Below are 21,802 nucleotides of genomic sequence, written 5' to 3' on the forward strand. Positions count from 1 at the left end.
GTTCACTTGTATGAACAATAGTGCTGCCTTATATGTACAGATTAGCATCATCTTGTGCCATTTGTATATCGTTGTCTTTGTTTTGTTTTTTACCCCACTTGCTCCTTCTGTTCTGAAAATTCGTGCTCACCATAGCAACAAATTGATTTATTGCAGGTTATGTACTGCTAGTACCGTTTCCACCCATCCCCACAAGGGGCTATTGATTTCCACAGTCAGCTGGAATCGCGGATAGCTTGGCGTGATATGGCAGCAGTGTTTGTCCCTTTCTCCGCGAGGAAACAAAGCTCTTGATTAGTGCTGCCGCCTTAATATGCGGCGTACTACAATCGTAATTGTGCGCGTGTCCAGTGAAAATCCATCACTACCCCGGGGTTCGTCACGTCGGGATGTGGGACGGGTTATCATCACGCGGCTTTCATATAATGGAATGATCATTACAGGATAATCATTTCAATTCCTGCATTCTCTGGGTAATAATACGGCATAATGGGTTCAGTAGTCTCAAGTTGTGAGGATTCAGGTTTTCCTTTTTACTGTGTACATCAAACATGAGATCTCTCCTACTCATTCAGAGCCATAGGGGGCGCAATTACAACTGGGCTGATAATATATTTTGATATCCTCTTCCATTTTTTTTATAGCCCATCTGCTGCATGAACTTGTAATGTTTCTTCCAGATGACACAAGTGTGTGTAAGACCTAGTTATTATTTTGCATTTTGGTGGCGTTTTTTGCATCCAGGTCTAAAAAAATATAAAATAAAAAATGCATTGCAAAAAAATAATAAAACATGTCTGTCTTCCTAAAACAGCGCCGTGCTGGTCCACAGGTAGTGTGTGGTATTGCAACTCAATGAAGACATAACTCATGGACAGGAGTGGCCCTGTTTTTTTTTTATTCTTCTTCTATTTTTGGCCGAATTCCTCGAATTTTCGGACCAGATCAGAGTTGAGTTCACGGTTACACGTGCCCCCCGATGACCTCGGACAGGTTGTTAATGGCTTCCTGTGTTTTTGGCTTCTCCAGGATTGCACTTGGTCTCTTTGAAAAAAGGGAAACGTGACGTGATGCTACATCTTCGTTTAGCAGGAAGGTTAATTGAAATGTTGGAGCCATATGTTTTGCAAGTCCTGATCGCCGGCCAACCATGGTTTGACCCGGGCATCCAACGGGTTAACGCTCCCTTGGCGTATAGGGATGAAACGCTGGCGCTTCTGATTCGGTGATTGTAATGCATCTGTCAGCTGACCTAGCCTGCTCCCTCCATAACTCATATATATTTATATTCTCTAAACATGTTCATTGGCCCTGAGGGTTAATGAGTAAGGAAGCGGCGGCTAGCGAGGATGATTCTCTGCCAGCTGAGTTTATATCAATGCTTCCTTTGTGCTCATTGTCCTGAACCTCGGCTTGGTGTATCATCCTGCCTTCCTGGCAGATGAGGTTGCAACCTCTATTTCTCACTTGTGTTGTGTTCTGCTATCACCGTTAACCCGTTATCAGCCACGTCTCGCCGACATCCCAGCCGCCAGCTTTCCTGCCTTTCCGCCCCATAGGCCGGAGAACTGAGGCGACATTAGATAGATTGAAATAAAAGAATTTGGCTCCTGCCTTGACAGCTATTGGCTCTTCTCTGTCATTGACCCATGTGTTTGTCATCCTTCCAGATCCTGCCGTCTATTCCTTATGACAGCCACACCAGCTGAGAAAGGCCAGGCCTGCCAGACAGGAGCAGGATTTCTAGGGATCGCCGGAGGTGGATTGGGGTTGGGCGCAGAAGCACGTCGGCATCTAAGCCCGGTTGTGCCATTTTTACTCCAGTGATTTTATTTTTTTTGTAGCTACAGAGCATGTGGGGAGACTCTCATTAGGATTCAGCAGGGATTTCTCTTGTAGCGACACCATACTGTAAAAACTATCCAGTACCACAGGATCCGTTTAATAAAAGTCCTTGCTTAGGACTGCAGCCAGATTTTTGCCTGCGGCGCAGCTAACAAAGCTCTGCTCCATGGAACTGTCTTTATTTGAAGTGCTTTATTCCCCTCCGCTTTCTAAATGACTCCTTGGCTCTTTAGTGCAAAGAGCTTCATCAAAAGCAGCTTCCCTTATTACACATGTTTATATTTGCGTCTGTATTAAAAAAGGAGGAAAAAGCAACGTGCAATAATTTCAACCTAGAATTGGAAAAATAAAATGTTTCAGAATGCGGGGTGGAAATTGATGTTGGATGCCTTTGCAAATCCTAATCTTGCCCAGGTTCCTTAATATGCCACTAAGCCCCGTTAGGTGACCGTGTGCGTTTTTAGTGTGTGTGTGTATATATTTACCAAACTCCTCTATGGCACCTGGCAATCCCTTTTTTAGTATTACGGCGTCTGTCGAATTTCCGTTATGGTGTGCTATTTTGCAAAAAAAAAAAAACTACAGCACACTATTTTTTTTTTTCGCGATACTATCAAACTTTTTTTTAATAAAAAATGGCTCAATTATATTAAAAAAGGATTTCCGTATATTTGCTGTCAATTTTTTTTCCCAGTAGAAATGATCTGTCCATTGAGTCTTATTTCCGTTGCATTTTCAGAACGTGGAGTGGTCCTGGTAAAAGCGCTGAGAGGAGCCGGGCCGCGTCTGACAGCAGCCATTTTGTAGTTGGGAATCCATTTCCCTGTGTATCTGGCTTTCCCTTGAGACAGAATGGAAGGAGATTCCAGGAAAATAATCTCCGCCAGCAAATCTGAGTGACACGCAGGAAATTGTGGCATGTAATTGTAGTGTGTAAAACCTCTGCCCATAGTGAACAGGAGGAACAAAACCCATGCCAGTGGGAGGCCTCTGCTGCTCGGTATGAAGTGTTTCTTGGCTCTTTATATAGGCCAGCGATCTACACCCCCTTTTTTTCCCGAGCCGCCACTAATCATGTGTACACAGCAAACATCATTGCGGAGCGCTAACAAGGGCAAGCCGGCCTGCTTCGTCCCTGCACAACAAGGGCTCCGCTCCTTTCTGGGACAGAACAATGCCGCCTGTTACACCGCGCTATAATAGCTGAAATAAAATACTTCACAACCCTCTTGTATAGGTGAAGATGTGCCGCTCTCGCCCGCTCGCTGAATAGGCCTGTCTGGCAGGTATTGTTCAGCCGTCTTTGTCAGATTGAAGCAGTTTAAAGCTTGACAGATGGAGAGCTTCTCTCTCACTTTGAGGCTGATCAATAGTGGTTGATCCAGCAAATGGCTTTGGTTCTTCTTTTTTTTTGTTTGCTTATGCACACAGGGCCCGAGGACTGGTAATGTGCTAAATAAAAACTGGGACATTGATTTTTAGTTTCATTTTACGTTGATATACTTTTCTCCATAATGTTGTGAAAATGTGTATGTGATCTGTGAATCTGATAGGACTGGTGTTACCTTGTGGTATTCAGCGTTGGGAAAGAATAAAATAGAGAAATTAGTAAAAATGATCTTTTCAGACCTTCATATTTAGTGTATGCATCGGGGGAAACTCCTGATACATAAATATATGCAAAATGAATCTATAAATCCCCATGTGTCTCCTTTTATCTCATGCTTTTTTATGCCACTTTGTGTCTTCTTGGGGGCATACTTTGGGGATTAAATCCAACACATACCCTGACACAAGCAAAAAAAAATCAAGATCTGAACAGCGCCTAAAGCTGGCCGTACACATTCATAGTCATGTATGTGATTTGTGTGGGGAACACCCAACTTTACCCCAAGAGATGATGAAGAAATGACTGACAGTCTGCTCTCCTGATCTACATGGCAATAATGGAAGCTGGAACGTTTAGGCGGGCTGCGCTGCGGGAAAGAAGAGCTTTGGGATTCCAAAAACGGTTTTTATTAATACCAATGCGTTTCTGCTCCGGAACGGCGCATTTCTTCTGGTATAAAAACCAAGTGAGCAAGGTACGACTGGAGGCTTTAAATAGGAGAAAATGGCTCCAAAAAGCATAAGAAACTGCCCCAAAGGGGAGAAGGAGGAAGGAAAGGAAGAAAGATAAAAAAAAAAGAGGGAGAATGAAAGGAGAACAAGGAATAAAGTTAACTTAATCAAGCAGATTGATATGTAAGATATAGAGAAAAGTGATAGAAAGATATGAATGTTAACAATTATGAAGGGATATAAAGAGTATTTAAAAAAAGATGGAAAAAAATAGGAAAGGGAGATAAGCAAGATTAGAACTTGTCTCAAGGTGGGATGGATTTAACCAAAGTCAGGAAATTCATGTGTGTGGATAAATGAGAATCCAACATGAAGAGAAAAGGAAAAGAGAAAAAAACAAAAAAAGGAATATAGAGATTTTAAATGGCTTGTGTAGTATTAAGCAATAGCTCTTGGTTCTCATTGTGGTTCTTTTCGATACTCCTGTCCACTCCTTTAGACATCATAACAGTAGAAGATGGATCAAGAACAATGTAATAGATCGGCAAAAAGTGAGGGGGGAAAGAAAAAAAATAATAATTTATACTCTAAGGGCGTAAAGAACCAGCAGTGTATAGAGAAGATGTGTCAATCCTGAGCCTGGGGTTTATGAGTGTTTTCTGTTAATTTAGACAAGGTAATGAATGAGTTTTTTTTTTTTTTTAAGACAAAGAGAAACAAGGTTAGATAGTTTGCAAGTAGTGGAGTGAAGCCAAAAAAAGCGAATAAAAAATAAAAAAACAACAACTTGGTTTGTGTTCAGAGGAAGTGCTCCAGAGTTTCAGAATGGAGTTCTAAGTAGTGGAGACTGTGTGCAAAGATAAAACTAGTGCAAATATGGTGAATGTAATTAAAAATATAAAGACATAGTAAAAGTACGGAAAGAGATTATTATAATATATAGTAAAAATTGCGACAATGGAATTGAGTCTCAATCTCCTGATCTACATGTCTCACGCTGGTAACGCCCCCTTCATTTATAATAAGCTCTGGAGACGGATTCTCAGGGAGATCTATGATCGGCCCGTAGATCTTAACAGCTCATTTACTTAATAAGAAAAACATGGGTTTCTCTAGAATAATACATCAGATCAAGGTATCATTTTATTCAACTTTTCTATATGACGGCTTAAGAGGGTCGATCCTACTGACAAATTCCTTTTAAGAGAATAAATGAGCAGTAGGGCTATGTGTCCACGATGCAGAAATGCTCTGGATTTTTCCTGAGCGTTTCTGCATCTCCCTGGCAGAAAAAACACATGCGGATTGTACATGCGGTTTCCTGCCAGGGACATGCGGATTGTACATGCGTTTTCCTGCCAGGGACATGCGGATTGTACATGCGGTTTCCTGCCAGGGACATGCGGATTGTACATGCGGATTGTACATGCGTTTTCCTGCCAGGGACATGCGGATGTGAAGCGTTCTTCACGTGCATTTCTGCATGCGGGTTGTCAAGCACTTTCCAAGCGATTTTAGCATCACTTGGAAAGTGCTTGACAACTTGGTCACATTATATAAATCCATGCAAACGGAAAGTTAGTAAAAGAATGGTAAAAAAATAAACATACTCACCCTCCCTGTCGCGTCTGGTGTGTTGTGCGGCTTGCGGTGGTCTAAAAGGACCTTACATGACGTCATTTAGTCATGTGACAGGTCACGCGACCGCTGACGGTCACATGACTAAATTACATCATGGCAGGTCCTTTTAGACCATCGCGAGCTGCTGGGAAGCCAGGACGCATCACTAAGGAGACTGGGGGCCATCAGAAGGTGAGTATAATGTATTTTTTTATTTTAAATTCTTCTTTTTTTTTTTTTTTTTTTTTATACAAGTACTATGGTACCCGGGTCTGCAGGAGAGTCTCCTCTTCTCCAGACCCGGGTACCATCCGCACATTGAATCACTTAATATCCGCATGTGCACATATAGTCATGCGGATATTAAGCTATTCAGTGCAAGTCAATAGCGGCGAAACCGCTGCAATTACGCAAAATAATGGTAGTGCTGCGGATTTTTCAGCAATGATAATCCGCAGCGGAAATTTCGGCAGCATGTGCACAGCACATGTGGATTATCATTGGGGAACATGGCAGGCCTTCTACCATGCGTTTTTTAAGCGTTTCTGTGGCGGAATTGCCGCTGTGGAAATGCTTAAACGCATAGTGGGCACACAGCCTTATAAAAGGTAAACGCCTTGTTTCTTCATGGTGGCAAATACTTTACTACTCTAGTCAGCAATCTCTGATCAACAGGAGTTAGCATGATAGCATGACCTTTGCCTGAAATGGCTGATAACCGCAATCACTTAGGACTTTACGTCCTAAAAATAATAATTTTCGTATATAAAGCGCCAATGTATTTTGTAGCACCTCATTTTTAAAGCGGGTATGTCACCAGATTTCACAATCTAAACTGCATAAATTAGTAAGTAGATCTGAAACCTAATGAGGCAGGTGTACTTACTGTGAAAATCAATGTCAGAATGGGTGTATAATACTTTTTAAAAGTGTAAATTGTCTGTGTGCACCTATCCTGATTAACATCTCCTGAGCCTCCCTCCTCTCTGCTGCTATATCTTTGATCACCTAGCCTGATTGACAGCTCCTCAGTGTCCCTCCTCCAAGCTGAGAACTCACACTGCTGAGTAAACCTGCATCTGTCAGGCTGAGAGGGTGGAGACTGAATACACTTAATGGCAATCTGTCACAAAGTTTTTGCTACCTCATCTAAGAGCAGTATGATGTAAGCTAAGAGACCCTGAATCCAACGATGTATCACTTGATTTACTGGGTACAGTGGTTCTGACACACCGCTCTCTACATAGTCTATATACGGTGAGCTCCTTCTCAGAGGAAAGTGTGCAGTCTGACTAGCATGCATGTGCTGGTGTAGTCCATACAATGATAATCACCAGGTGATAAAACCTTCGTTGTAAGTAAACAGTATACAGCCTGACATGTCACACATCTTTGAAATCTGTGTTTTAACCCCTACCTCATGTCCTCAGATTACATAGGGAAAAACCTGGTGACATATTCCCTTTAAACTCATGAGGTCTCTCACTCTTCGGATGGACTTTAGCTACTTGTTTTAATATCAGGACTATACAGCCATTCTGACGTTAATTTACACCGTAAGTACAACAGATTCATCTGGTCCGAGATTGCTGTTTGTTACAGGGGTTACCACTACTTGGGCAATTTATTCTTAAATGCAACTGAAAAAAAAACCCAAAGCCACACCATATACTCACTTCATGGATTGGCGCTATTCCAGAATTGTTGGCACTGGCTCCTCAGTAGCTCCTGCTGTATTAGGTCACTTGAGTGCTGCAGTCTATCAGCGACCACTGATGGGCCGCAGCGCTCACCCTTCTGTTTAGGACAGTTTGTTTTGTGAAATATGGCTACAGATCTCCTTTAATCCCCTTGTACATGAGACCTGAGCATTACAAGTAATCTGCACTCTTACTCTGGTTACATCACGGTTTCCAGCGATCCTGAAGGACTGAGAGGTATAAAGTGACCTCAGTACTTGTTCCATTGAATCACTCTCTGCATTTTATTATAGTAAAAGCCTTAATTGTGAGTGAACTGGATTCTCAATACCCCTCATTGTGCCTGGTGATGGTGAACAGTCAGGTCAGTGTCCGGCCAGGAAGAACGGTCTGCACGGCCGCTTTGGTGTTTACTTGCACATTAAGATTGCGATGATGGCATGTAAGCTGGAAATGAGTTTTGTGTGTCTCGCAGCTGAAGACATCTAGGAATAAGACAGCCTCGCACTTTGATGTGATGGAACCGCTGTAAATCGTGGCTGGATCTCAGCATTGCTGCGGGAGATCAAATTGGAAGCGGCTTTGCCTCAGTGCTTTTTGTGTGGATAACAGATGGAGATGAGCAGGGAAACGTGCATCAAGCTAATAATCACCTAGTGAATGATGCCCTTCAGTACTACGGAGATGTACAGCACAGCCTACCGCTACCGTGCTCTCAGGGACGCAGTGATTTTTATCTATTGTGCCATCTGGGCCGACCCAGAACATACTGTAGGGATCAGAAAATGTGGGATTAGCGACTGACAACGGTCTATAATTAATGATCAGTGTGTAGGCCTGCTATGATGGATTGTCAGATTTATTACTCCAGTACAATGACTAGAACCATGATTGTGTTAACACATTTTTCTGTTTTTTTTTATTCCGTTAGTGGTGTAATATTAATACTGAGAGCCACTTTGATCAGCACTAAGTAAAGGTGGCATACAAATAAGATTAATGGTGGCCGAAGTGGACCAGCTGATGATCCACTATGTACAAGATCCTTTTGACAGCAGATGCCGAGGGATATTAAATTGTGACAGGACCTATCCTTTTTGTTTTTAAAGGGAAGCGGTCACAAGGTTTTCACTTCTTGCATAAAATATGGACAGAGACCTTGATTCTAGTGATGTCCCATACTGGGCGCCTTGCTGCTCTTTTAATATCACGGTTTTATCCGCTAGTCTTAATGCTCTGTCTAGCCTCGCCCGCACAATTGATAGGCACGGCAGCTTTCTGTCTGCAAGACTGCTGGAAATCATTGGTGAGGAGCAGAGATAAAAAGCTTAATAACAAGAAATAGAAAGCAGACGCTTATTGAGAGGACTAGCAGAGCTACAACAGATATGTATTTTATCAAAACTACAGCAAGAAGCCCAATAAGTGATCCAACACTGAATTCAGGGACTCTGCTTTAGGCTGTGTGCCCACGTAGCGTTTTACAAGCGTTTTTGATGCGGAATTTCCGCAGCGGAAACTCTTGTAAAACGCTTGGTAACCCGCACCCCATGATCCCCAATGGGATTCCGCAAGTTCTATGCACATGCTGCGTTCAAAAATCCGCAGCATGTCATTTAATTTTGCGTTTGCGCAAGCGGAATTGCCTTTGTCCAATGCATAAAAAACGCAAGGCAATTCCGCATGTGGAAAACGCGTGATAAACGCGCGAAAAATGCGCGATAAACGCGTGCGGAATTCCGCATGCGTTTTTCCGAGAGAGGACTTGCATTTATGCAGCAGAAATTTTCTGCTTCATAAATGCAACGTGGGCACATAGCCTTAATGGAGATAAGTGATGACCTGTGTCTGGCTGCATTGTATTCCCCTCTCGCCCCCCACCCGAGCCCAGCATGAATGTGTATGGTAGGATGGCGAGAAATACCTGTTGGCTGACTGTTCCAGAAGCTGCATTACTGTACATGGCTGTCGGCTAAGGATTTGTGCCCACGATGCAGAAATGCTGCATATTTTTTCTGCGTCTCCCTGGCAGGAAAAACACATGTGGATTTTACATTCGTTTTTCCTGCCAGGTAGAAGCGTTTGTCAAGCGTTCTTCACATGCATTTCTGCATGCGGGTTATCAAGCGCTTTTCCAAGTGATTTTACCATCACTTGGAAAAGTGCTTGACAACTTGGTCACACTATATAAATCCATGCAACCGGCATGGATTTATAGTGTGACCAAGTAATAGTTAGAAAAAAAAAAAAAAGAATAAAATGGTAAAAAAATAAAGATTATACTTACCTTCTGATGGCCCCCCAGTATTTTCTCCGCCCCGTCCGGTCTGTTGTATGGGTTGCGGTGGTGTGAAAGGACCTGCGATGACATCATTGAGTCATGTGACCGGTCACGCAGACATCATTGAGTCATGTGACAGGTCACGCGACCGCCGACGTCAGCGGTCGCTTGACCTGTCACATGACTAAATGACGTCATGGCAGGTCCTCACCCACCACCCCATACAACAGACCAGACGCATCACTGAGGAGGCCGTGGGACATCGGAAGGTAAGTATAATCTTTATTTTTTATTTTAAATTCTTTTTTAACAGGTTCTATGGTACCTCCTCTTCTCCACACCCGGGTACCATCCACACATAGAAACGCATATTATCTGTGTGTGCAAATGTGCTGACATGGATAATATGTGTTTCAATGCAAGTCAATGGCGGCAATTACGCTGTGTGTCCGCAAAATTGATGGACATGCTGCGTATTTTTCCGCAATGATAATCCGCAGTGGAAATTTCAGCAGCATGTGTACAGCACATGCGGATCATCATTGGGGACCATGGGGCACGTATTACCAAGTGTTTTTAAGTGTTTTCACTGCGGAAATTCCGCAGCAAAAACGCTTGAAAAACGGATAGTGGGCACGCAGCCTAAATGTTCGTTCTACAGACGGCTATCGCTAGCCAGAGAGTTGGGTGGCTCCCATGCACATCAGATAGTTGGCCCGTCCAAACCCGGCAAATCTGGATGACTTTTATCTAATGTGTAGGGAGGAAGCCTTACTGCTAAACAATATGCTGGACTCCATTGACTCAACAAAAGCCAATAGCGCCTTTCTTTATTCTGGCTTCCTTTGGAGTTGGTGGTGGTTGGTGTGAAAGAAGCAGATGGCATTTTACTGTATGGTTTTGCTGCCTTTGTATTTATTAAAAAGAGTGATAAGTAATGGGCGACATATGTTTGTGTTCTTATATGGTGACATGCCTTGGAGGTATACATCAGAAAATCTTACACATGGCTCCAACAAAAGACTTGAACACGGTGTGAACAAAAGCCTTAGTGTTTTGTATTTCCTGAAACCTCACGGTAAGGGTATGTGCGCACGACGTCATGTGCAATCTGCCTGAAAAAAGCATCGGGATAAATAAACACTGTACACAGCATGTCAACACTACTTTGCTGTGCACATTTTCCGTCTTATTTCACTTCTTTTTAACTGCTTCAGAGTTCGGAAAAAGTAACATGTTCATTCTTTGACCGTCTTTCGACCTCACGGTAAGGCTATGTGGCCACGATGCAGAAATGCTCTGGATTTTTTCCTGAGCATTTGTGCATCTCCCTGGCCGAAAAAACGCATGCGGATTTTACATACGTTTTTCTTCCAGGTACAAGCGTATGTCCCGCGTTTTTCACATGTGATTTCGCATGTGGATTGTCAAGCTCTTTCCAAGCGATTTTAGCATCACTTGGAAAGTGCTTGACAACTTGGTCACACTATATAAATCCATGCAACCAGCATGGATTTATATAGTGTGACCAAGTTAATAGTTAAAAAGAATGGTGAAAAATAAACATTATACTCGCCTTCTGATGGCCCCCGGTCTCCTTGTCCGGTGTCTTGGGCGGCTCGCAGTGGTCTAAATGACGTCATGGAAGGTCCTTTTAGACCATCGCGAGCCGCTGGGGAGCCAGTGCGCATCGCTAACGTAGACCGGGGGCCATCAGAAGGTGAGTATAATGTTTTATTTATTTTTTTTTTTTTCAGGTACCGTGGTACCTGGGACTGGAGGAGAGTCTCCTCTTCTCCAGGCCTGGGTACCATCTGCACATTGAATCGCTTAATATCCACATGTGCACATGTAGTCATGCAGATATTATGTGATTCAATGGCAGTGAAAAGGCCGCGATTATGCAAAAATATTGGTAGTGCTGTGGATTTTTCCCGCAATTATAATCCGCAGCAGAAATTTCCACAACATGTTCACAGCACATGCGGATGGTCATTGGGGAACATTGCAGACCTTCTACCAAGCGTTTTTTAAGCGTTATGCTTAAAAAACCCATCGTGGGCACACAGCCTTAGAGTAAAAGGTGTCGGTTGCGAAGTCCCCGGAAGAACGATGACCACGCCGCTTCGGGAAAACGGCCACTGGCTGGGAAAACTTGACAGCTGAGCCGCTGTCTAAATAACTGTGTGTGTTCACGTTTGCTCAACGTTTGGCTTTATTAATGCTGGGGTGGGAATTAATGTTGAAGGGGTTGTCTTGGAATAGAAAAATTATTCCCCCCCCCCTTTCAGAAATTGTTAAAAATATTCCTTTTGATACAACCTACAGTGGGTACGGAAAGTATTCAGACCCCTTTACATTTTTCACTGTTTCATTGCAGCCATTTGGTAAATTCTAAAAAGTTCATTTTTTTTCTCATTAAAGTACACTCTGCGCTCCATCTTGACTGAAAAAAAACAGATGTAGAAATTTTTACAAATTTATTAAAACTGAAAAATTGAAAAATCACATGGTCATAAGTATTCAGACCCTTTGCTCAGACACTCATATTTAAGTCACATGCTGTCCATTTCCTTGTGATCCTCCTTGAGATGGTTCTATTCCTTCATTGGAGTCCAGCTGTGTTTAATTAGACTGATAGGACTTGATTTGGAAAGGCACACACCTGTCTATATAAGACCTCACAGCTCACAGTGCATGTCAGACCAAATGAGAATCATGAGCTCAAGGTAACTGCCCAAGGAGCTCAGAGACAGAATTGTGGCAAGGCATAGATCTGGCCAAGGTTACAAAAGAATTTCTGCATTACTCAAGGTTCCTAAGAGCATAGTGGCCTCCATAATCCTTAAATGGAAGAAGTTTGGGACCACCAGAGGTCTTCCTAGACCTGGCCATCCAGCCAAACTGAGCAATCGTGGGAGAAGAGCCTTGGTGAGAGAGGTAAAGAAGAACCCCAAGATCACTGTGGCTGAGCTCCAGAGATGCAGAAGGGAGATGGGAGAAAGTTCCACAAAGTCAACTGCAGCCCTCCACCAGTCGGGCCTTTATGGCAGAGTGGTCCGACGGAAGCCTCTCCTCAGTGCAAGACATATGAAAGCCCGCATAGAGTTTGCTCAAAAACACATGAAGGACTCCCAGAGTATGAGAAATAAGATTCTCTGGTCTGATGAGACAAAGAACTTTTTGGTGATAATTCTAAGCTGTATGTGTGGAGAAAACCAGGCACTGCTCATCACCTGCCCAATACAATCCCAACAGTGAAACATGATTGTGGCAGCATCATGCTATGGTTTTTTTTTTCAGCTGCAGGGACAGGATGATTGGTTGCAATTGAAGGAAACATGAATGCAGCCAAGTACAGAGATATCCTGGATGAAAACCTCTTCCAGAGTTCTATGGACCTTAGACTTGGCTGAAGGTTCACCTTCCAACAAGACAATCACCCTAAGCACACAGCTAAAATAACAAAGGAGTGACTTCAGAACAACTCTGTGACCATTCTTGACTGGCCCAGCCAGAGCCCTGACCTAAACCCAAATGAGCATCTCTGGAGAGACCTGAAAATGGCTGTCCACCAACTTTCACCATCCAACCTGACGGAACTGGAGAGGATCTGCAAGGAAGAATGGCAGAGGATCCCCAAATCCAGGTATGAAAAACTTGTTGCATCATTCCCAAGAAGACTCATGGCAGTACTAGCTCAAAAGGGTGCTTCTACTCAATACTGAGCAAAGGGTCTGAATACTTATGACCATGTGATATTTCAGTTTTTCTTTTTTAATGAATTTGCAAAATTGGGCAGCACGGTGGCTCAGTGGTTAGCACTGCAGCCTTGTAGCGCTGGGGTCCTGGGTTCAAATCCCACCAAGGACAACATCTGCAAGGAGTTTGTATGTTCTCCCCGTGTTTGCGTGGGTTTCCTCCGGGTTCTCAGTTTTCCTCCCGCACTCCAAAGACATACTGATAGGGAATGTAGATTGTGAGCCCCGATGGGGACAGCAATAATTATGTATGTAAAGCGCTGCGGAATATGTTAGCGCTATATAAAAATAAAGATGGAAAAAAAATAAAAATAAAGATGTCTACATTTGTGTTTTTTTTTTTCTGAGAAGATGGGGTGCAGAGTGTACTTTAATGAAAAAAAAATGAACTTTTTTGAATTTACCAAATGGCTGCAATGAAACAGAGTGAAAAATTTAAAGGGGTTTGAATACTTTACATACCCACTGTATGCTGCAATACCGCACACATCCTGTAGACCGGAGTGGTGCTGTTTGTATAAGCAAGCGGCCATGTTTTTCTAATCCTGTACAACCCGTTTAAGGACTGTTGTCTGAGACGACGTGCATTGTTTGGCCGGTTTCTGGGTATAGGGAAGGGAGCTAATCCCTGTAGCACCTGTGCATAAAGCCACTGCAAACCTAACGTCATAACCGTACATCACAATGGTGTCGCCATTCTTAACCTCATTATGGTCATAATTGTCTTTCTTTTCTGGTGCATTTTTCCCTGCTTGCCCAATTATGCTCTCTGCTAACAAAAAGCTTTCTGCAAAGGAGATGATTGAAGCAAACACAATATACATGCAGTGTTAGGAATGCCTATTAAAAAGATGACACATCCCCCTCTCCTTGTGCCCTGGCTGATTGCAGCTACATTTGTCATATTTTACAGCCGCCCGGCAGGTCTAGAACACAGCGCTGCTTTCTATGGAGGCTCCTGATTTTATTACATTTATTCATCTGTCTTAATTTTAAAGACATTCCCATCTGCACCTTTTCACATTTATGTTTCGCATCAGTTTATGTATTCCTCCTCGCTTATTTTTCGGCGCTCGCTGGATTTAGCACAGTACGTCTCCTACCATCAGTTTCTTTTTATACTTTTTTTCTTTCCTCGTGTAATTTACATCTGTAGAGCGTCTGTATGTGCCAAGTTGCTCACTTCTTCTATTTTTATGTGTAATATGTGTTTTCCAACCTCCGCTTTATAGATTACCACTATTTTAGACTTGTGCCTGGTGAAAAACTGTTTTGATTTTCACTTGTCATTTCTCAAGGAGCGATATAAAAGGGAATGGAGCAAAGAAGAAAAAAAAGTCATCTATATTTGTTACATCAGATACAGATTTACTGCAGCTCCAAAAAAAAGGAAAAACTATAGTATAGGGAGGTTTCATCCAAACCCCCTGAAAAAGAACCGTTTTGTCTGTGACTGATTGTATTTTCCATTGCTGGGGAACTAACCGGATTAAAGTGATATTTTCTCATAATACTAAAATAGGCCCATTTAAGTGTGTTAAAACCATAGCTTGAAAATTATAGCGTAATTATATTGTTAGGGGCATAACCAATGTCATCCTGTTCTACATGGTGAGGCTTGGAAATCTCTCCAAATATGGATGTTTTTGCTTCACAGAAGGATGAAAACCTAAATGAACTCAAGATGTATTCTGAGCCGTACACTGCCCGGACTCGAGCTGGATTGAAAGCTTGCTTCTTCAGGTCCATGGAACCATCCTGACGGCAGGGGAACCCGCTTTAGGCGCATTACAGGTGTTTGCTCCCTTTAAGAACCATTGCTCGTGGCACTCGCCTTGATTTCTGCCCTCTTTAAAGGCTCATTAGCTGAGCAAAGTATTGTCTTCTCTACAGTCTACATCAAGATGTCTTGAGAAGGTCAAAGGAGGTTCTCCAAGATTTCGAAGAAAAGCAGGTATTCCAAGAACCAGTCGAGAAATGAAACAATACATTAGTGCAAAACTGTAGGAAGTAGCCACAGATTGCAAACCAGGCATAACGCTGTAGTAAGGGATGTGTTAGGCTAGTATCATACATCTGCGTACTCGCAATGCACGGCTTGGCCATATTTTGCCCCCCAGGGACGCCGGGAGATAAGAGATTTGCTAGCCACCCGGTACCACTGACCTGGGCTCTGGACCAGAGTCTTGCAAATCGATCCGCTCCTCTATAATCATAAGACCAATGAGCAGTCCATGCATTATGGTCCACAAAACACAGATGTGTAAAACCAGATTCTGCTTGCCCTAAGAATCGGACATTTAGATGCTACAGTCCTCATAAAGACTTGTGCATAGAAACAGGGTTGGGGTTTAATGGGGGCTCCCAGTCTCCAGCCATGACAACTGGATGGAAGCAGAAGAAATTTTCATCTCTGGAGCCTTCATCAGGCCATCAATACAGTAAGGAGTGAGTCCAGAGTGTCTTCTATCGTTACCTCTTTTTCCATCACCCCCCTGTGGGATAACCATCAAGAGTGCTAAGCATCATCTTCATTAGTTAATGATCTTCTGTGATCACTGCAGTTTTGACTTTTGTTAATTACTGAACATGAGACTCGGCGTATTACAGTTCCAGTAAAGTGTATGGGATTTAGAAATTTCAAGCCGCATCTTTGAAATCCCTAACATATCACTTTCTCTTGCGCTAAATATGCGTTTTATTTGCAGATTTTCCCCATAGACTTGATTGAGATGAGGAACATCCGCAGGCAAAAAAAATTCTTAGGTGTTTTTTACTACATTTCCTTTGTGGAAACGCACTAAAAATGTATGCAATTAAAACGTATTCAGTAGCACAATGGAAAAATCAAAACAAAACGCAAGAAACCTAATTCAGGTAATTGCCAAAATTCTGCATAATCAAAAACACAGTAAATACTCATCGTGGGAACGTAGCCTGAGAAGAAAGTCAGAATTGTACCTTTTATGAGGATATGAAAGTTGGACACAGAGTAGGAAAATATTGAAGCCTTGGAACTTTTGGAAATGTGGATTTTTTTTTTAGATTGTTGTATATTAGAAGAAAACGGGTGGATCCTTGACCAAACAAGGCTTCTTTAATCTGATTCTATAGGCTTCAAAGTGGAAGGTTGGGATTTAAGGCCCCAAAACACAATAGATATAAATTGTTCAAACCCCAAATTTTCAGTGAGTTTGGTCAACCCATCTATGGCCCAATTCACACATTCATGTTTGAGAATGGACCGCAATGGACTGACTGCTCACAGGTCTCTTGACCAGGACTAGACAGCCTCATGTGTGCCCATGTCAAGAGTCCAACGCCCGGTTCAGACTGCAAAGCACAGATGTGTAAATTTGGCCATATAGGTATGGAGACCTTCAGACTCTCCCCTACAGCAGATGTAGGGGAAGAGGAGGTTCCGGCCGTTGGAATTTCAAGGGTCATTCTTTCTGTTTGGTGGGGACATGGGCTGCTTATCTAATGTGTATTGTCAGCTTTATTTTAGATAGCTAATGAAAAGCTCATTTAAAGGCTTGTCTAATGAGACAACCCATTATCTAAACCTATTTACCCAGCCTTCTGGTTACTGCAGGCGAAACATACAGATAAATATCCTACCACCTAATACATGGACAGACTGTGTCCTCTCCAGCAGAAGGCCCTCTGTCTCTCTCTAGCTGAAAAGATGGGCATACACATAAGACTAAAATGCCGCTGATCAATGGTCTGTTGGATCTTTCGTACAGATGATACAATCCTCAACATGCCAGAATAAAACTTATAATTTCAAAATTTGCATGGACTAAATAATTAAATTTGACCATTTTGCCCAACTTTTACAGTGGATATACAAAGTCTACACACCCCTGTTATTGGCAATCTTTGATCATTCCACATTTCTCAGATTGTGAGGGCATCTCCTGTGTATAGCGCCCACTTCAGGACACCCATGGATTTTCAATTGTATTCCGCTGTGGTCTTTGGGCCATTTTTTTTGTTATTCATTTTGGAGGTATGCTTGGGGCCATTGTTATGCTGAAAGGTGAAATTCCTCTTCAGTTTTGTAGCAGAGGCACAGAGGGTTTTGTTGTAAGATTGACTGATTAGGACTATTCATAAACCCCTCCACTTTGACTAAAACCCCAGTTCCAGCTGCTGAAAAAAAGCACTGAAGCATAATGCTGCCTCCACCATGCTTCACTGGGGATAGTGTTCTTTTAAGTGATACAGAATGTTGGCTTTGCGCCGCACTTACCGTTTGGAATTATGGCCAAAAAATGAAATCTTGATCTCTACAGTCCATAATACTTCTTCCTATATGGTTTTGTCAAACTTTAATGTAGGATTTGGCAAAACATAACCAGGCTTGGATGTAATAAAAGGCTTCCATCTTTCCACCCGACCCAATTGGCCATACATATGAAGAATATAGGATATTGTTGTCAAATGCAGTACACAACCAGTACTTTACAGAAATTCCTGCAGCTCCTTTAATGTAGCTGTAGGACTCTTGGCAGCCCCCTTTGCCAATTTTCTTCTTGCCTTTTCAACAACTTTTTTTGACGTCCACTTCCAGGTAATGTCATTGTTTTGTCTTGATTACCATTTTCACAGTGATCTGTGGTATATCTAATGTTTTTGTACTTTTCTTCTGACTGATAACTTTCAATAATGAGACCCCTTTGCTGTGTTGTAAGCTGTTTTACTGACCGTTTCTTTTGCTGTACAAGCAAGACAAAATCCTGGCATTTCAACAGGGGTGTGTAGACTTTTTAAAATAACCTGTGTCTATGAGCTGCTATAGTACGATGCCTTTTTATGACTTGCATACCATACAAACTGATCAGAAGTTGTCTTTTTATGGACAACCCTATTAAAAATTTCAAGACCGCAGCAAGGAGGTGAGAAGTAATCCCGCAAGTATTGCATTTCATTGACCGCCCTTATATGCCAGTCTGAAATAAGGACACAGAAGTCCAGATCCGCTTGACCTCACAAAGTACCTGATCTAAAATTGCCTATACGGCTGCACACATTCAGCAAAAAAACATATAAAGAATTATGTGCAAGCAAAAGAAACTGTGTCACAGCAGTGAAGAGCGTGTGAAATGGCGAGGAGATGAAGCTAATTGAGTGGGTGTCATGGCGCTCGCCGTTTGAACTGCTTAGCAGTTGTTTTTATAAATTTGGGAGCGGCGGATTACAATTAGCTGTCATTAATTCTGTTCTGCAGAAATATGTTCCATTTAGTGTACAATCAGGAGGTAGGCATGAGTGAGCTTAAACAGATGAAATCGAAATTATGCCGACAGTACATTAAATCCTATCCGCAGCGGGAGGAGAATAACTAGGGGAAATGTGTGCCTGAAATGTGTGTTTTATAATAAACGGGAATGCCAGGGAGGGGTATACAGGGATTCTGTGGGGGGATGCTACTCTGTGGCTGTCATATTCGATAATCTGCCTTTTTAAAACAAAAAAGCCTGATGTTAAACAAAGGTGTTATTTTTCCTCCTGCCACACGGAGCGCTGGTCTGTAGAAGTTGATTACATTTTTCTTAAACTTGCTTTTCGCTGTTGTTAATATTTGGCTTTGTGAACAGTAATTTTGTGAAAATAAACTTGTGGCATGCAGATCCTTGCTCCCAGTGATCGCTTCCTTCAGTTTTTCATTTTGCCTTCCTTTTGTTACTGCTTTATATTCTCCCTTTAACTCTTGCTCTCCATTTTCATGGTGTCTGGGCATTCTGTGTCATCAATTTCCTCAGAACAATACTGTAGCCAGAGCTCATTTCTGTTTAGTTACAGAGCCGAGATGAAACAGAAAAGAGCCATGGCCGCCGCATTGTTCGGTGGAATTAATGCAGTATAGAGTTCTCAAGCAGTGTGACAAGTGATCACAGGAGTGGGAAGGAATAGGGGGCTCTGCAAAAGTGAGGGGACATAGAATAGCCACCTCTAATTGCTGGATTAGAAAAGGTAGCAAGAATTTTTTCCTTTAGAAAAGGATATTACTTTAAAGTTTCAGTGTGTGTATGTTTGTGTGTCTGAGGTATATATGTGTGTGCGTGTATGTGTATATATAGATACATATCAGTATACACACATACTTTGTGCGTGTAAAATGTGTATATATACATGTGTATATAATGTGTGTTTATATGTATATACACACACACATCTCACAAAATTAGAATATTAAAAAGTTAATTTATTTCAGTTCTTCAATACAAAAAGTATTGAAAGTAGTAAATTGAAATAATTAACAAAAACATGCGAAGGCTTCCTGAGCGTTTGAAAAGGTCCCTTAGTCTGTTTCAGTAGGCTCCACAATCATGGGGAAGACTGCTGACTTGAGAGATGTTCAGAAGGCAGTCATTGAAACACTCCACACGGTCCCAGAGTTCCAATTTTCATTTGGATTTCAAGGTCCCAGAGTCTGAAGGAAGAGTGGAGAGGCCACAATCCAAGCTGCTTGAGGTCTAGTGTGAAGTTTCCACAATCAGTGATGGTTTGGGGAGCCATGTCATCTGCTGGTGTAGGTCCACTGTGTTTCATCAAGACCAAAGTCAGTGCAGCCGTCTACCAGGACATTTTAGAGCATTTCATGCTTCCCTCTGCTGACAAGCTTTTTGGAGATGGAAATGTCATTCTCCAGCAGGACTTGGCACCTGTCCACACTGCCAAAAGTACCAATACCTGGATTACACACAACAGTATCACTGTGCTTGATTGGCCAGCAAACTCACCTGACCTTATCCCCATAGAGAATCTATTATAGAGAATCTATGGAGTATTGTCAAGAGGAAGATGAGAGACACCAGACCCAACAATGCAGACGAGCTGAAGGCTGCTATCAAAGCAACCTGGGCTTCCATAACACCTCAGCAGTGCCACAGGCTGATCGCCTCCATGCCACGCCGCATTAATGCAGTAATTGATGCAAAAGGAGCCTCGACCAAGTATTGAGGGCATTTACTGAACATACATTTCAGTAGGACAACATTTCAGATTTTAAAAAGATTTTTCAAGCTGTTGTTATAAAGTATTCTAATTTACTGAGATAATGACTTTTTGTTTTCATTGGCTGTAAGCCATAATCATCAACATTAAGGCTGCGTGCCCACTAAGCTTTTTTCAAGCATTTTTGTTGTGAAAATTTTCGCAGCGAAAACTGTTAAAAAAAAAAAAAAGCTTGGTAATACGTGCCCCATGGTCCCCGATGATAATCCGCATGTGCTGTACACATGCTGCGGAAATTTCCGCTGCGGATTATCATTGCGGAAAAATACGCAGCATGTTTATTAATTTTGCGGGCACGCAGCGTAATTGCCGCCATTGACTTGCATTGAACCGCATAATATCTATATGAACACATCTGCACAAGCGGATATCACACGGTTCAATGTGCGGATGGTACCCGGGTTTGGAGAAGAGGAGACTCTCATCCAGACCCGGGTACCACAGAACCTGTAAAAAAAAGAATAAAATAAAAAATAAAGAGTATACTTTTCTTCTGATGGCCCCCGGTCTCCTCAGCGATGTGTCTGGTCTGTTGTATGGGTCGCGGTGGTGTGAAAGGACCTGCCATGACTTCATTTAGTCATGTGACAGGTCGGTTGCATGGATTTATATAGTGTGACCAAGTTGTCAAGCACTTTCCAAGTGATGCTAAAATCTCTTGGAAAGCGCTTGACAACCCGCATGCGGAAATGCATGTGAAGAACGCTTCACATCCGCTTGTCCCTGGCAGGAAAACGCATGTACAATCCGCATGTGTTTTTCCTGCCAGGGAGATGCAGAAAAAATATGCAGCATTTCTGCATCGTGGGCACATAGCATTACAGAAATAAACACTTGAAATAGATCACTCTGTAATGACTCTATATAATGAGTTTCACTTTTTGTATTGAAGAACTGAAATTAACTTTTTGATATTCTAATTTCGTGAGATGCACGTGTGAGTACACACACTATAGATAGCGAGAGATATCTATCAATATATAATGAGAGCGAGAGAGATAATATATGTCTATATATAATATACCTCTTTTTTTACATGGCCTTCCCTGTCACCTTTCAGTACATTCATTTAGCTCTGTGACCTCATTTTTGAGGGGTTGTGCATTATGTAACGCCCCAGGCCTTTGATTCAGGGTGCCCTACAGATAATGAGGCCACAGATGGAATTGTTTGATGCTGACATTATCCTGGATCGATGCCCCCGCCATCCGTCACAAAGGAGCTTGTGTGCCCTCACAGAGTAGATTGAATTCAGGGTTTGCGTCAAGCATTTTGGTAACCGGATTGTGAGTTTTATTAGATAACTGGTCCTGCACATGCACAAGATCCGCACTATCTACTTATGTATGTCTAATATTCCAGCAATGTGGAATACAAATACTATGCAACAGCACTCTGCAAACATTGTATACATGGATTCCACTATTAATGAGCACACACGTGTGATGTACGTTGCTCACATATTGATCAAAGTGTTTGCGCCCTTATTCTCCACAATAAGGCAACCA

General features: G+C 42.3%; 2 protein-coding genes across 6 annotated transcripts in view; both read left to right on the forward strand.

Annotated features, from left to right (window-relative positions):
• The window catches only part of ENO1 (enolase 1), a 169,384-nt gene extending 166,026 nt beyond the window's left edge, over positions 1–3,358 (forward strand). The window contains exon 10 of the mRNA XM_073656943.1: positions 3,302–3,358. Within this exon, the coding sequence (XP_073513044.1) occupies positions 3,302–3,343 (42 nt within the window). The 3' untranslated portion in view covers positions 3,344–3,358. The remainder of the gene's footprint in view (positions 1–3,301) is intronic.
• The window catches only part of RERE (arginine-glutamic acid dipeptide repeats), a 281,545-nt gene that overhangs the window by 121,951 nt on the left and 137,792 nt on the right, over positions 1–21,802 (forward strand). The window contains exon 1 of one of the 5 annotated variants that reach the window (XM_073656938.1): positions 12,998–13,156. The exons of the other annotated variants lie outside the window; for them this stretch is intronic. The gene's annotated coding sequence lies outside the window, so the exon portion shown is untranslated. Of the gene's footprint in view, positions 1–12,997; positions 13,157–21,802 lie in introns of those variants that run through there. 5 annotated transcript variants of the gene reach the window in all.

This window comes from Phyllobates terribilis, unplaced genomic scaffold, assembly GCF_046119375.1.
Source record: "Phyllobates terribilis strain yellow unplaced genomic scaffold, ASM4611937v1 Scaffold_12__6_contigs__length_324123572, whole genome shotgun sequence".
Lineage (NCBI taxonomy): Eukaryota > Metazoa > Chordata > Amphibia > Anura > Dendrobatidae > Phyllobates > Phyllobates terribilis.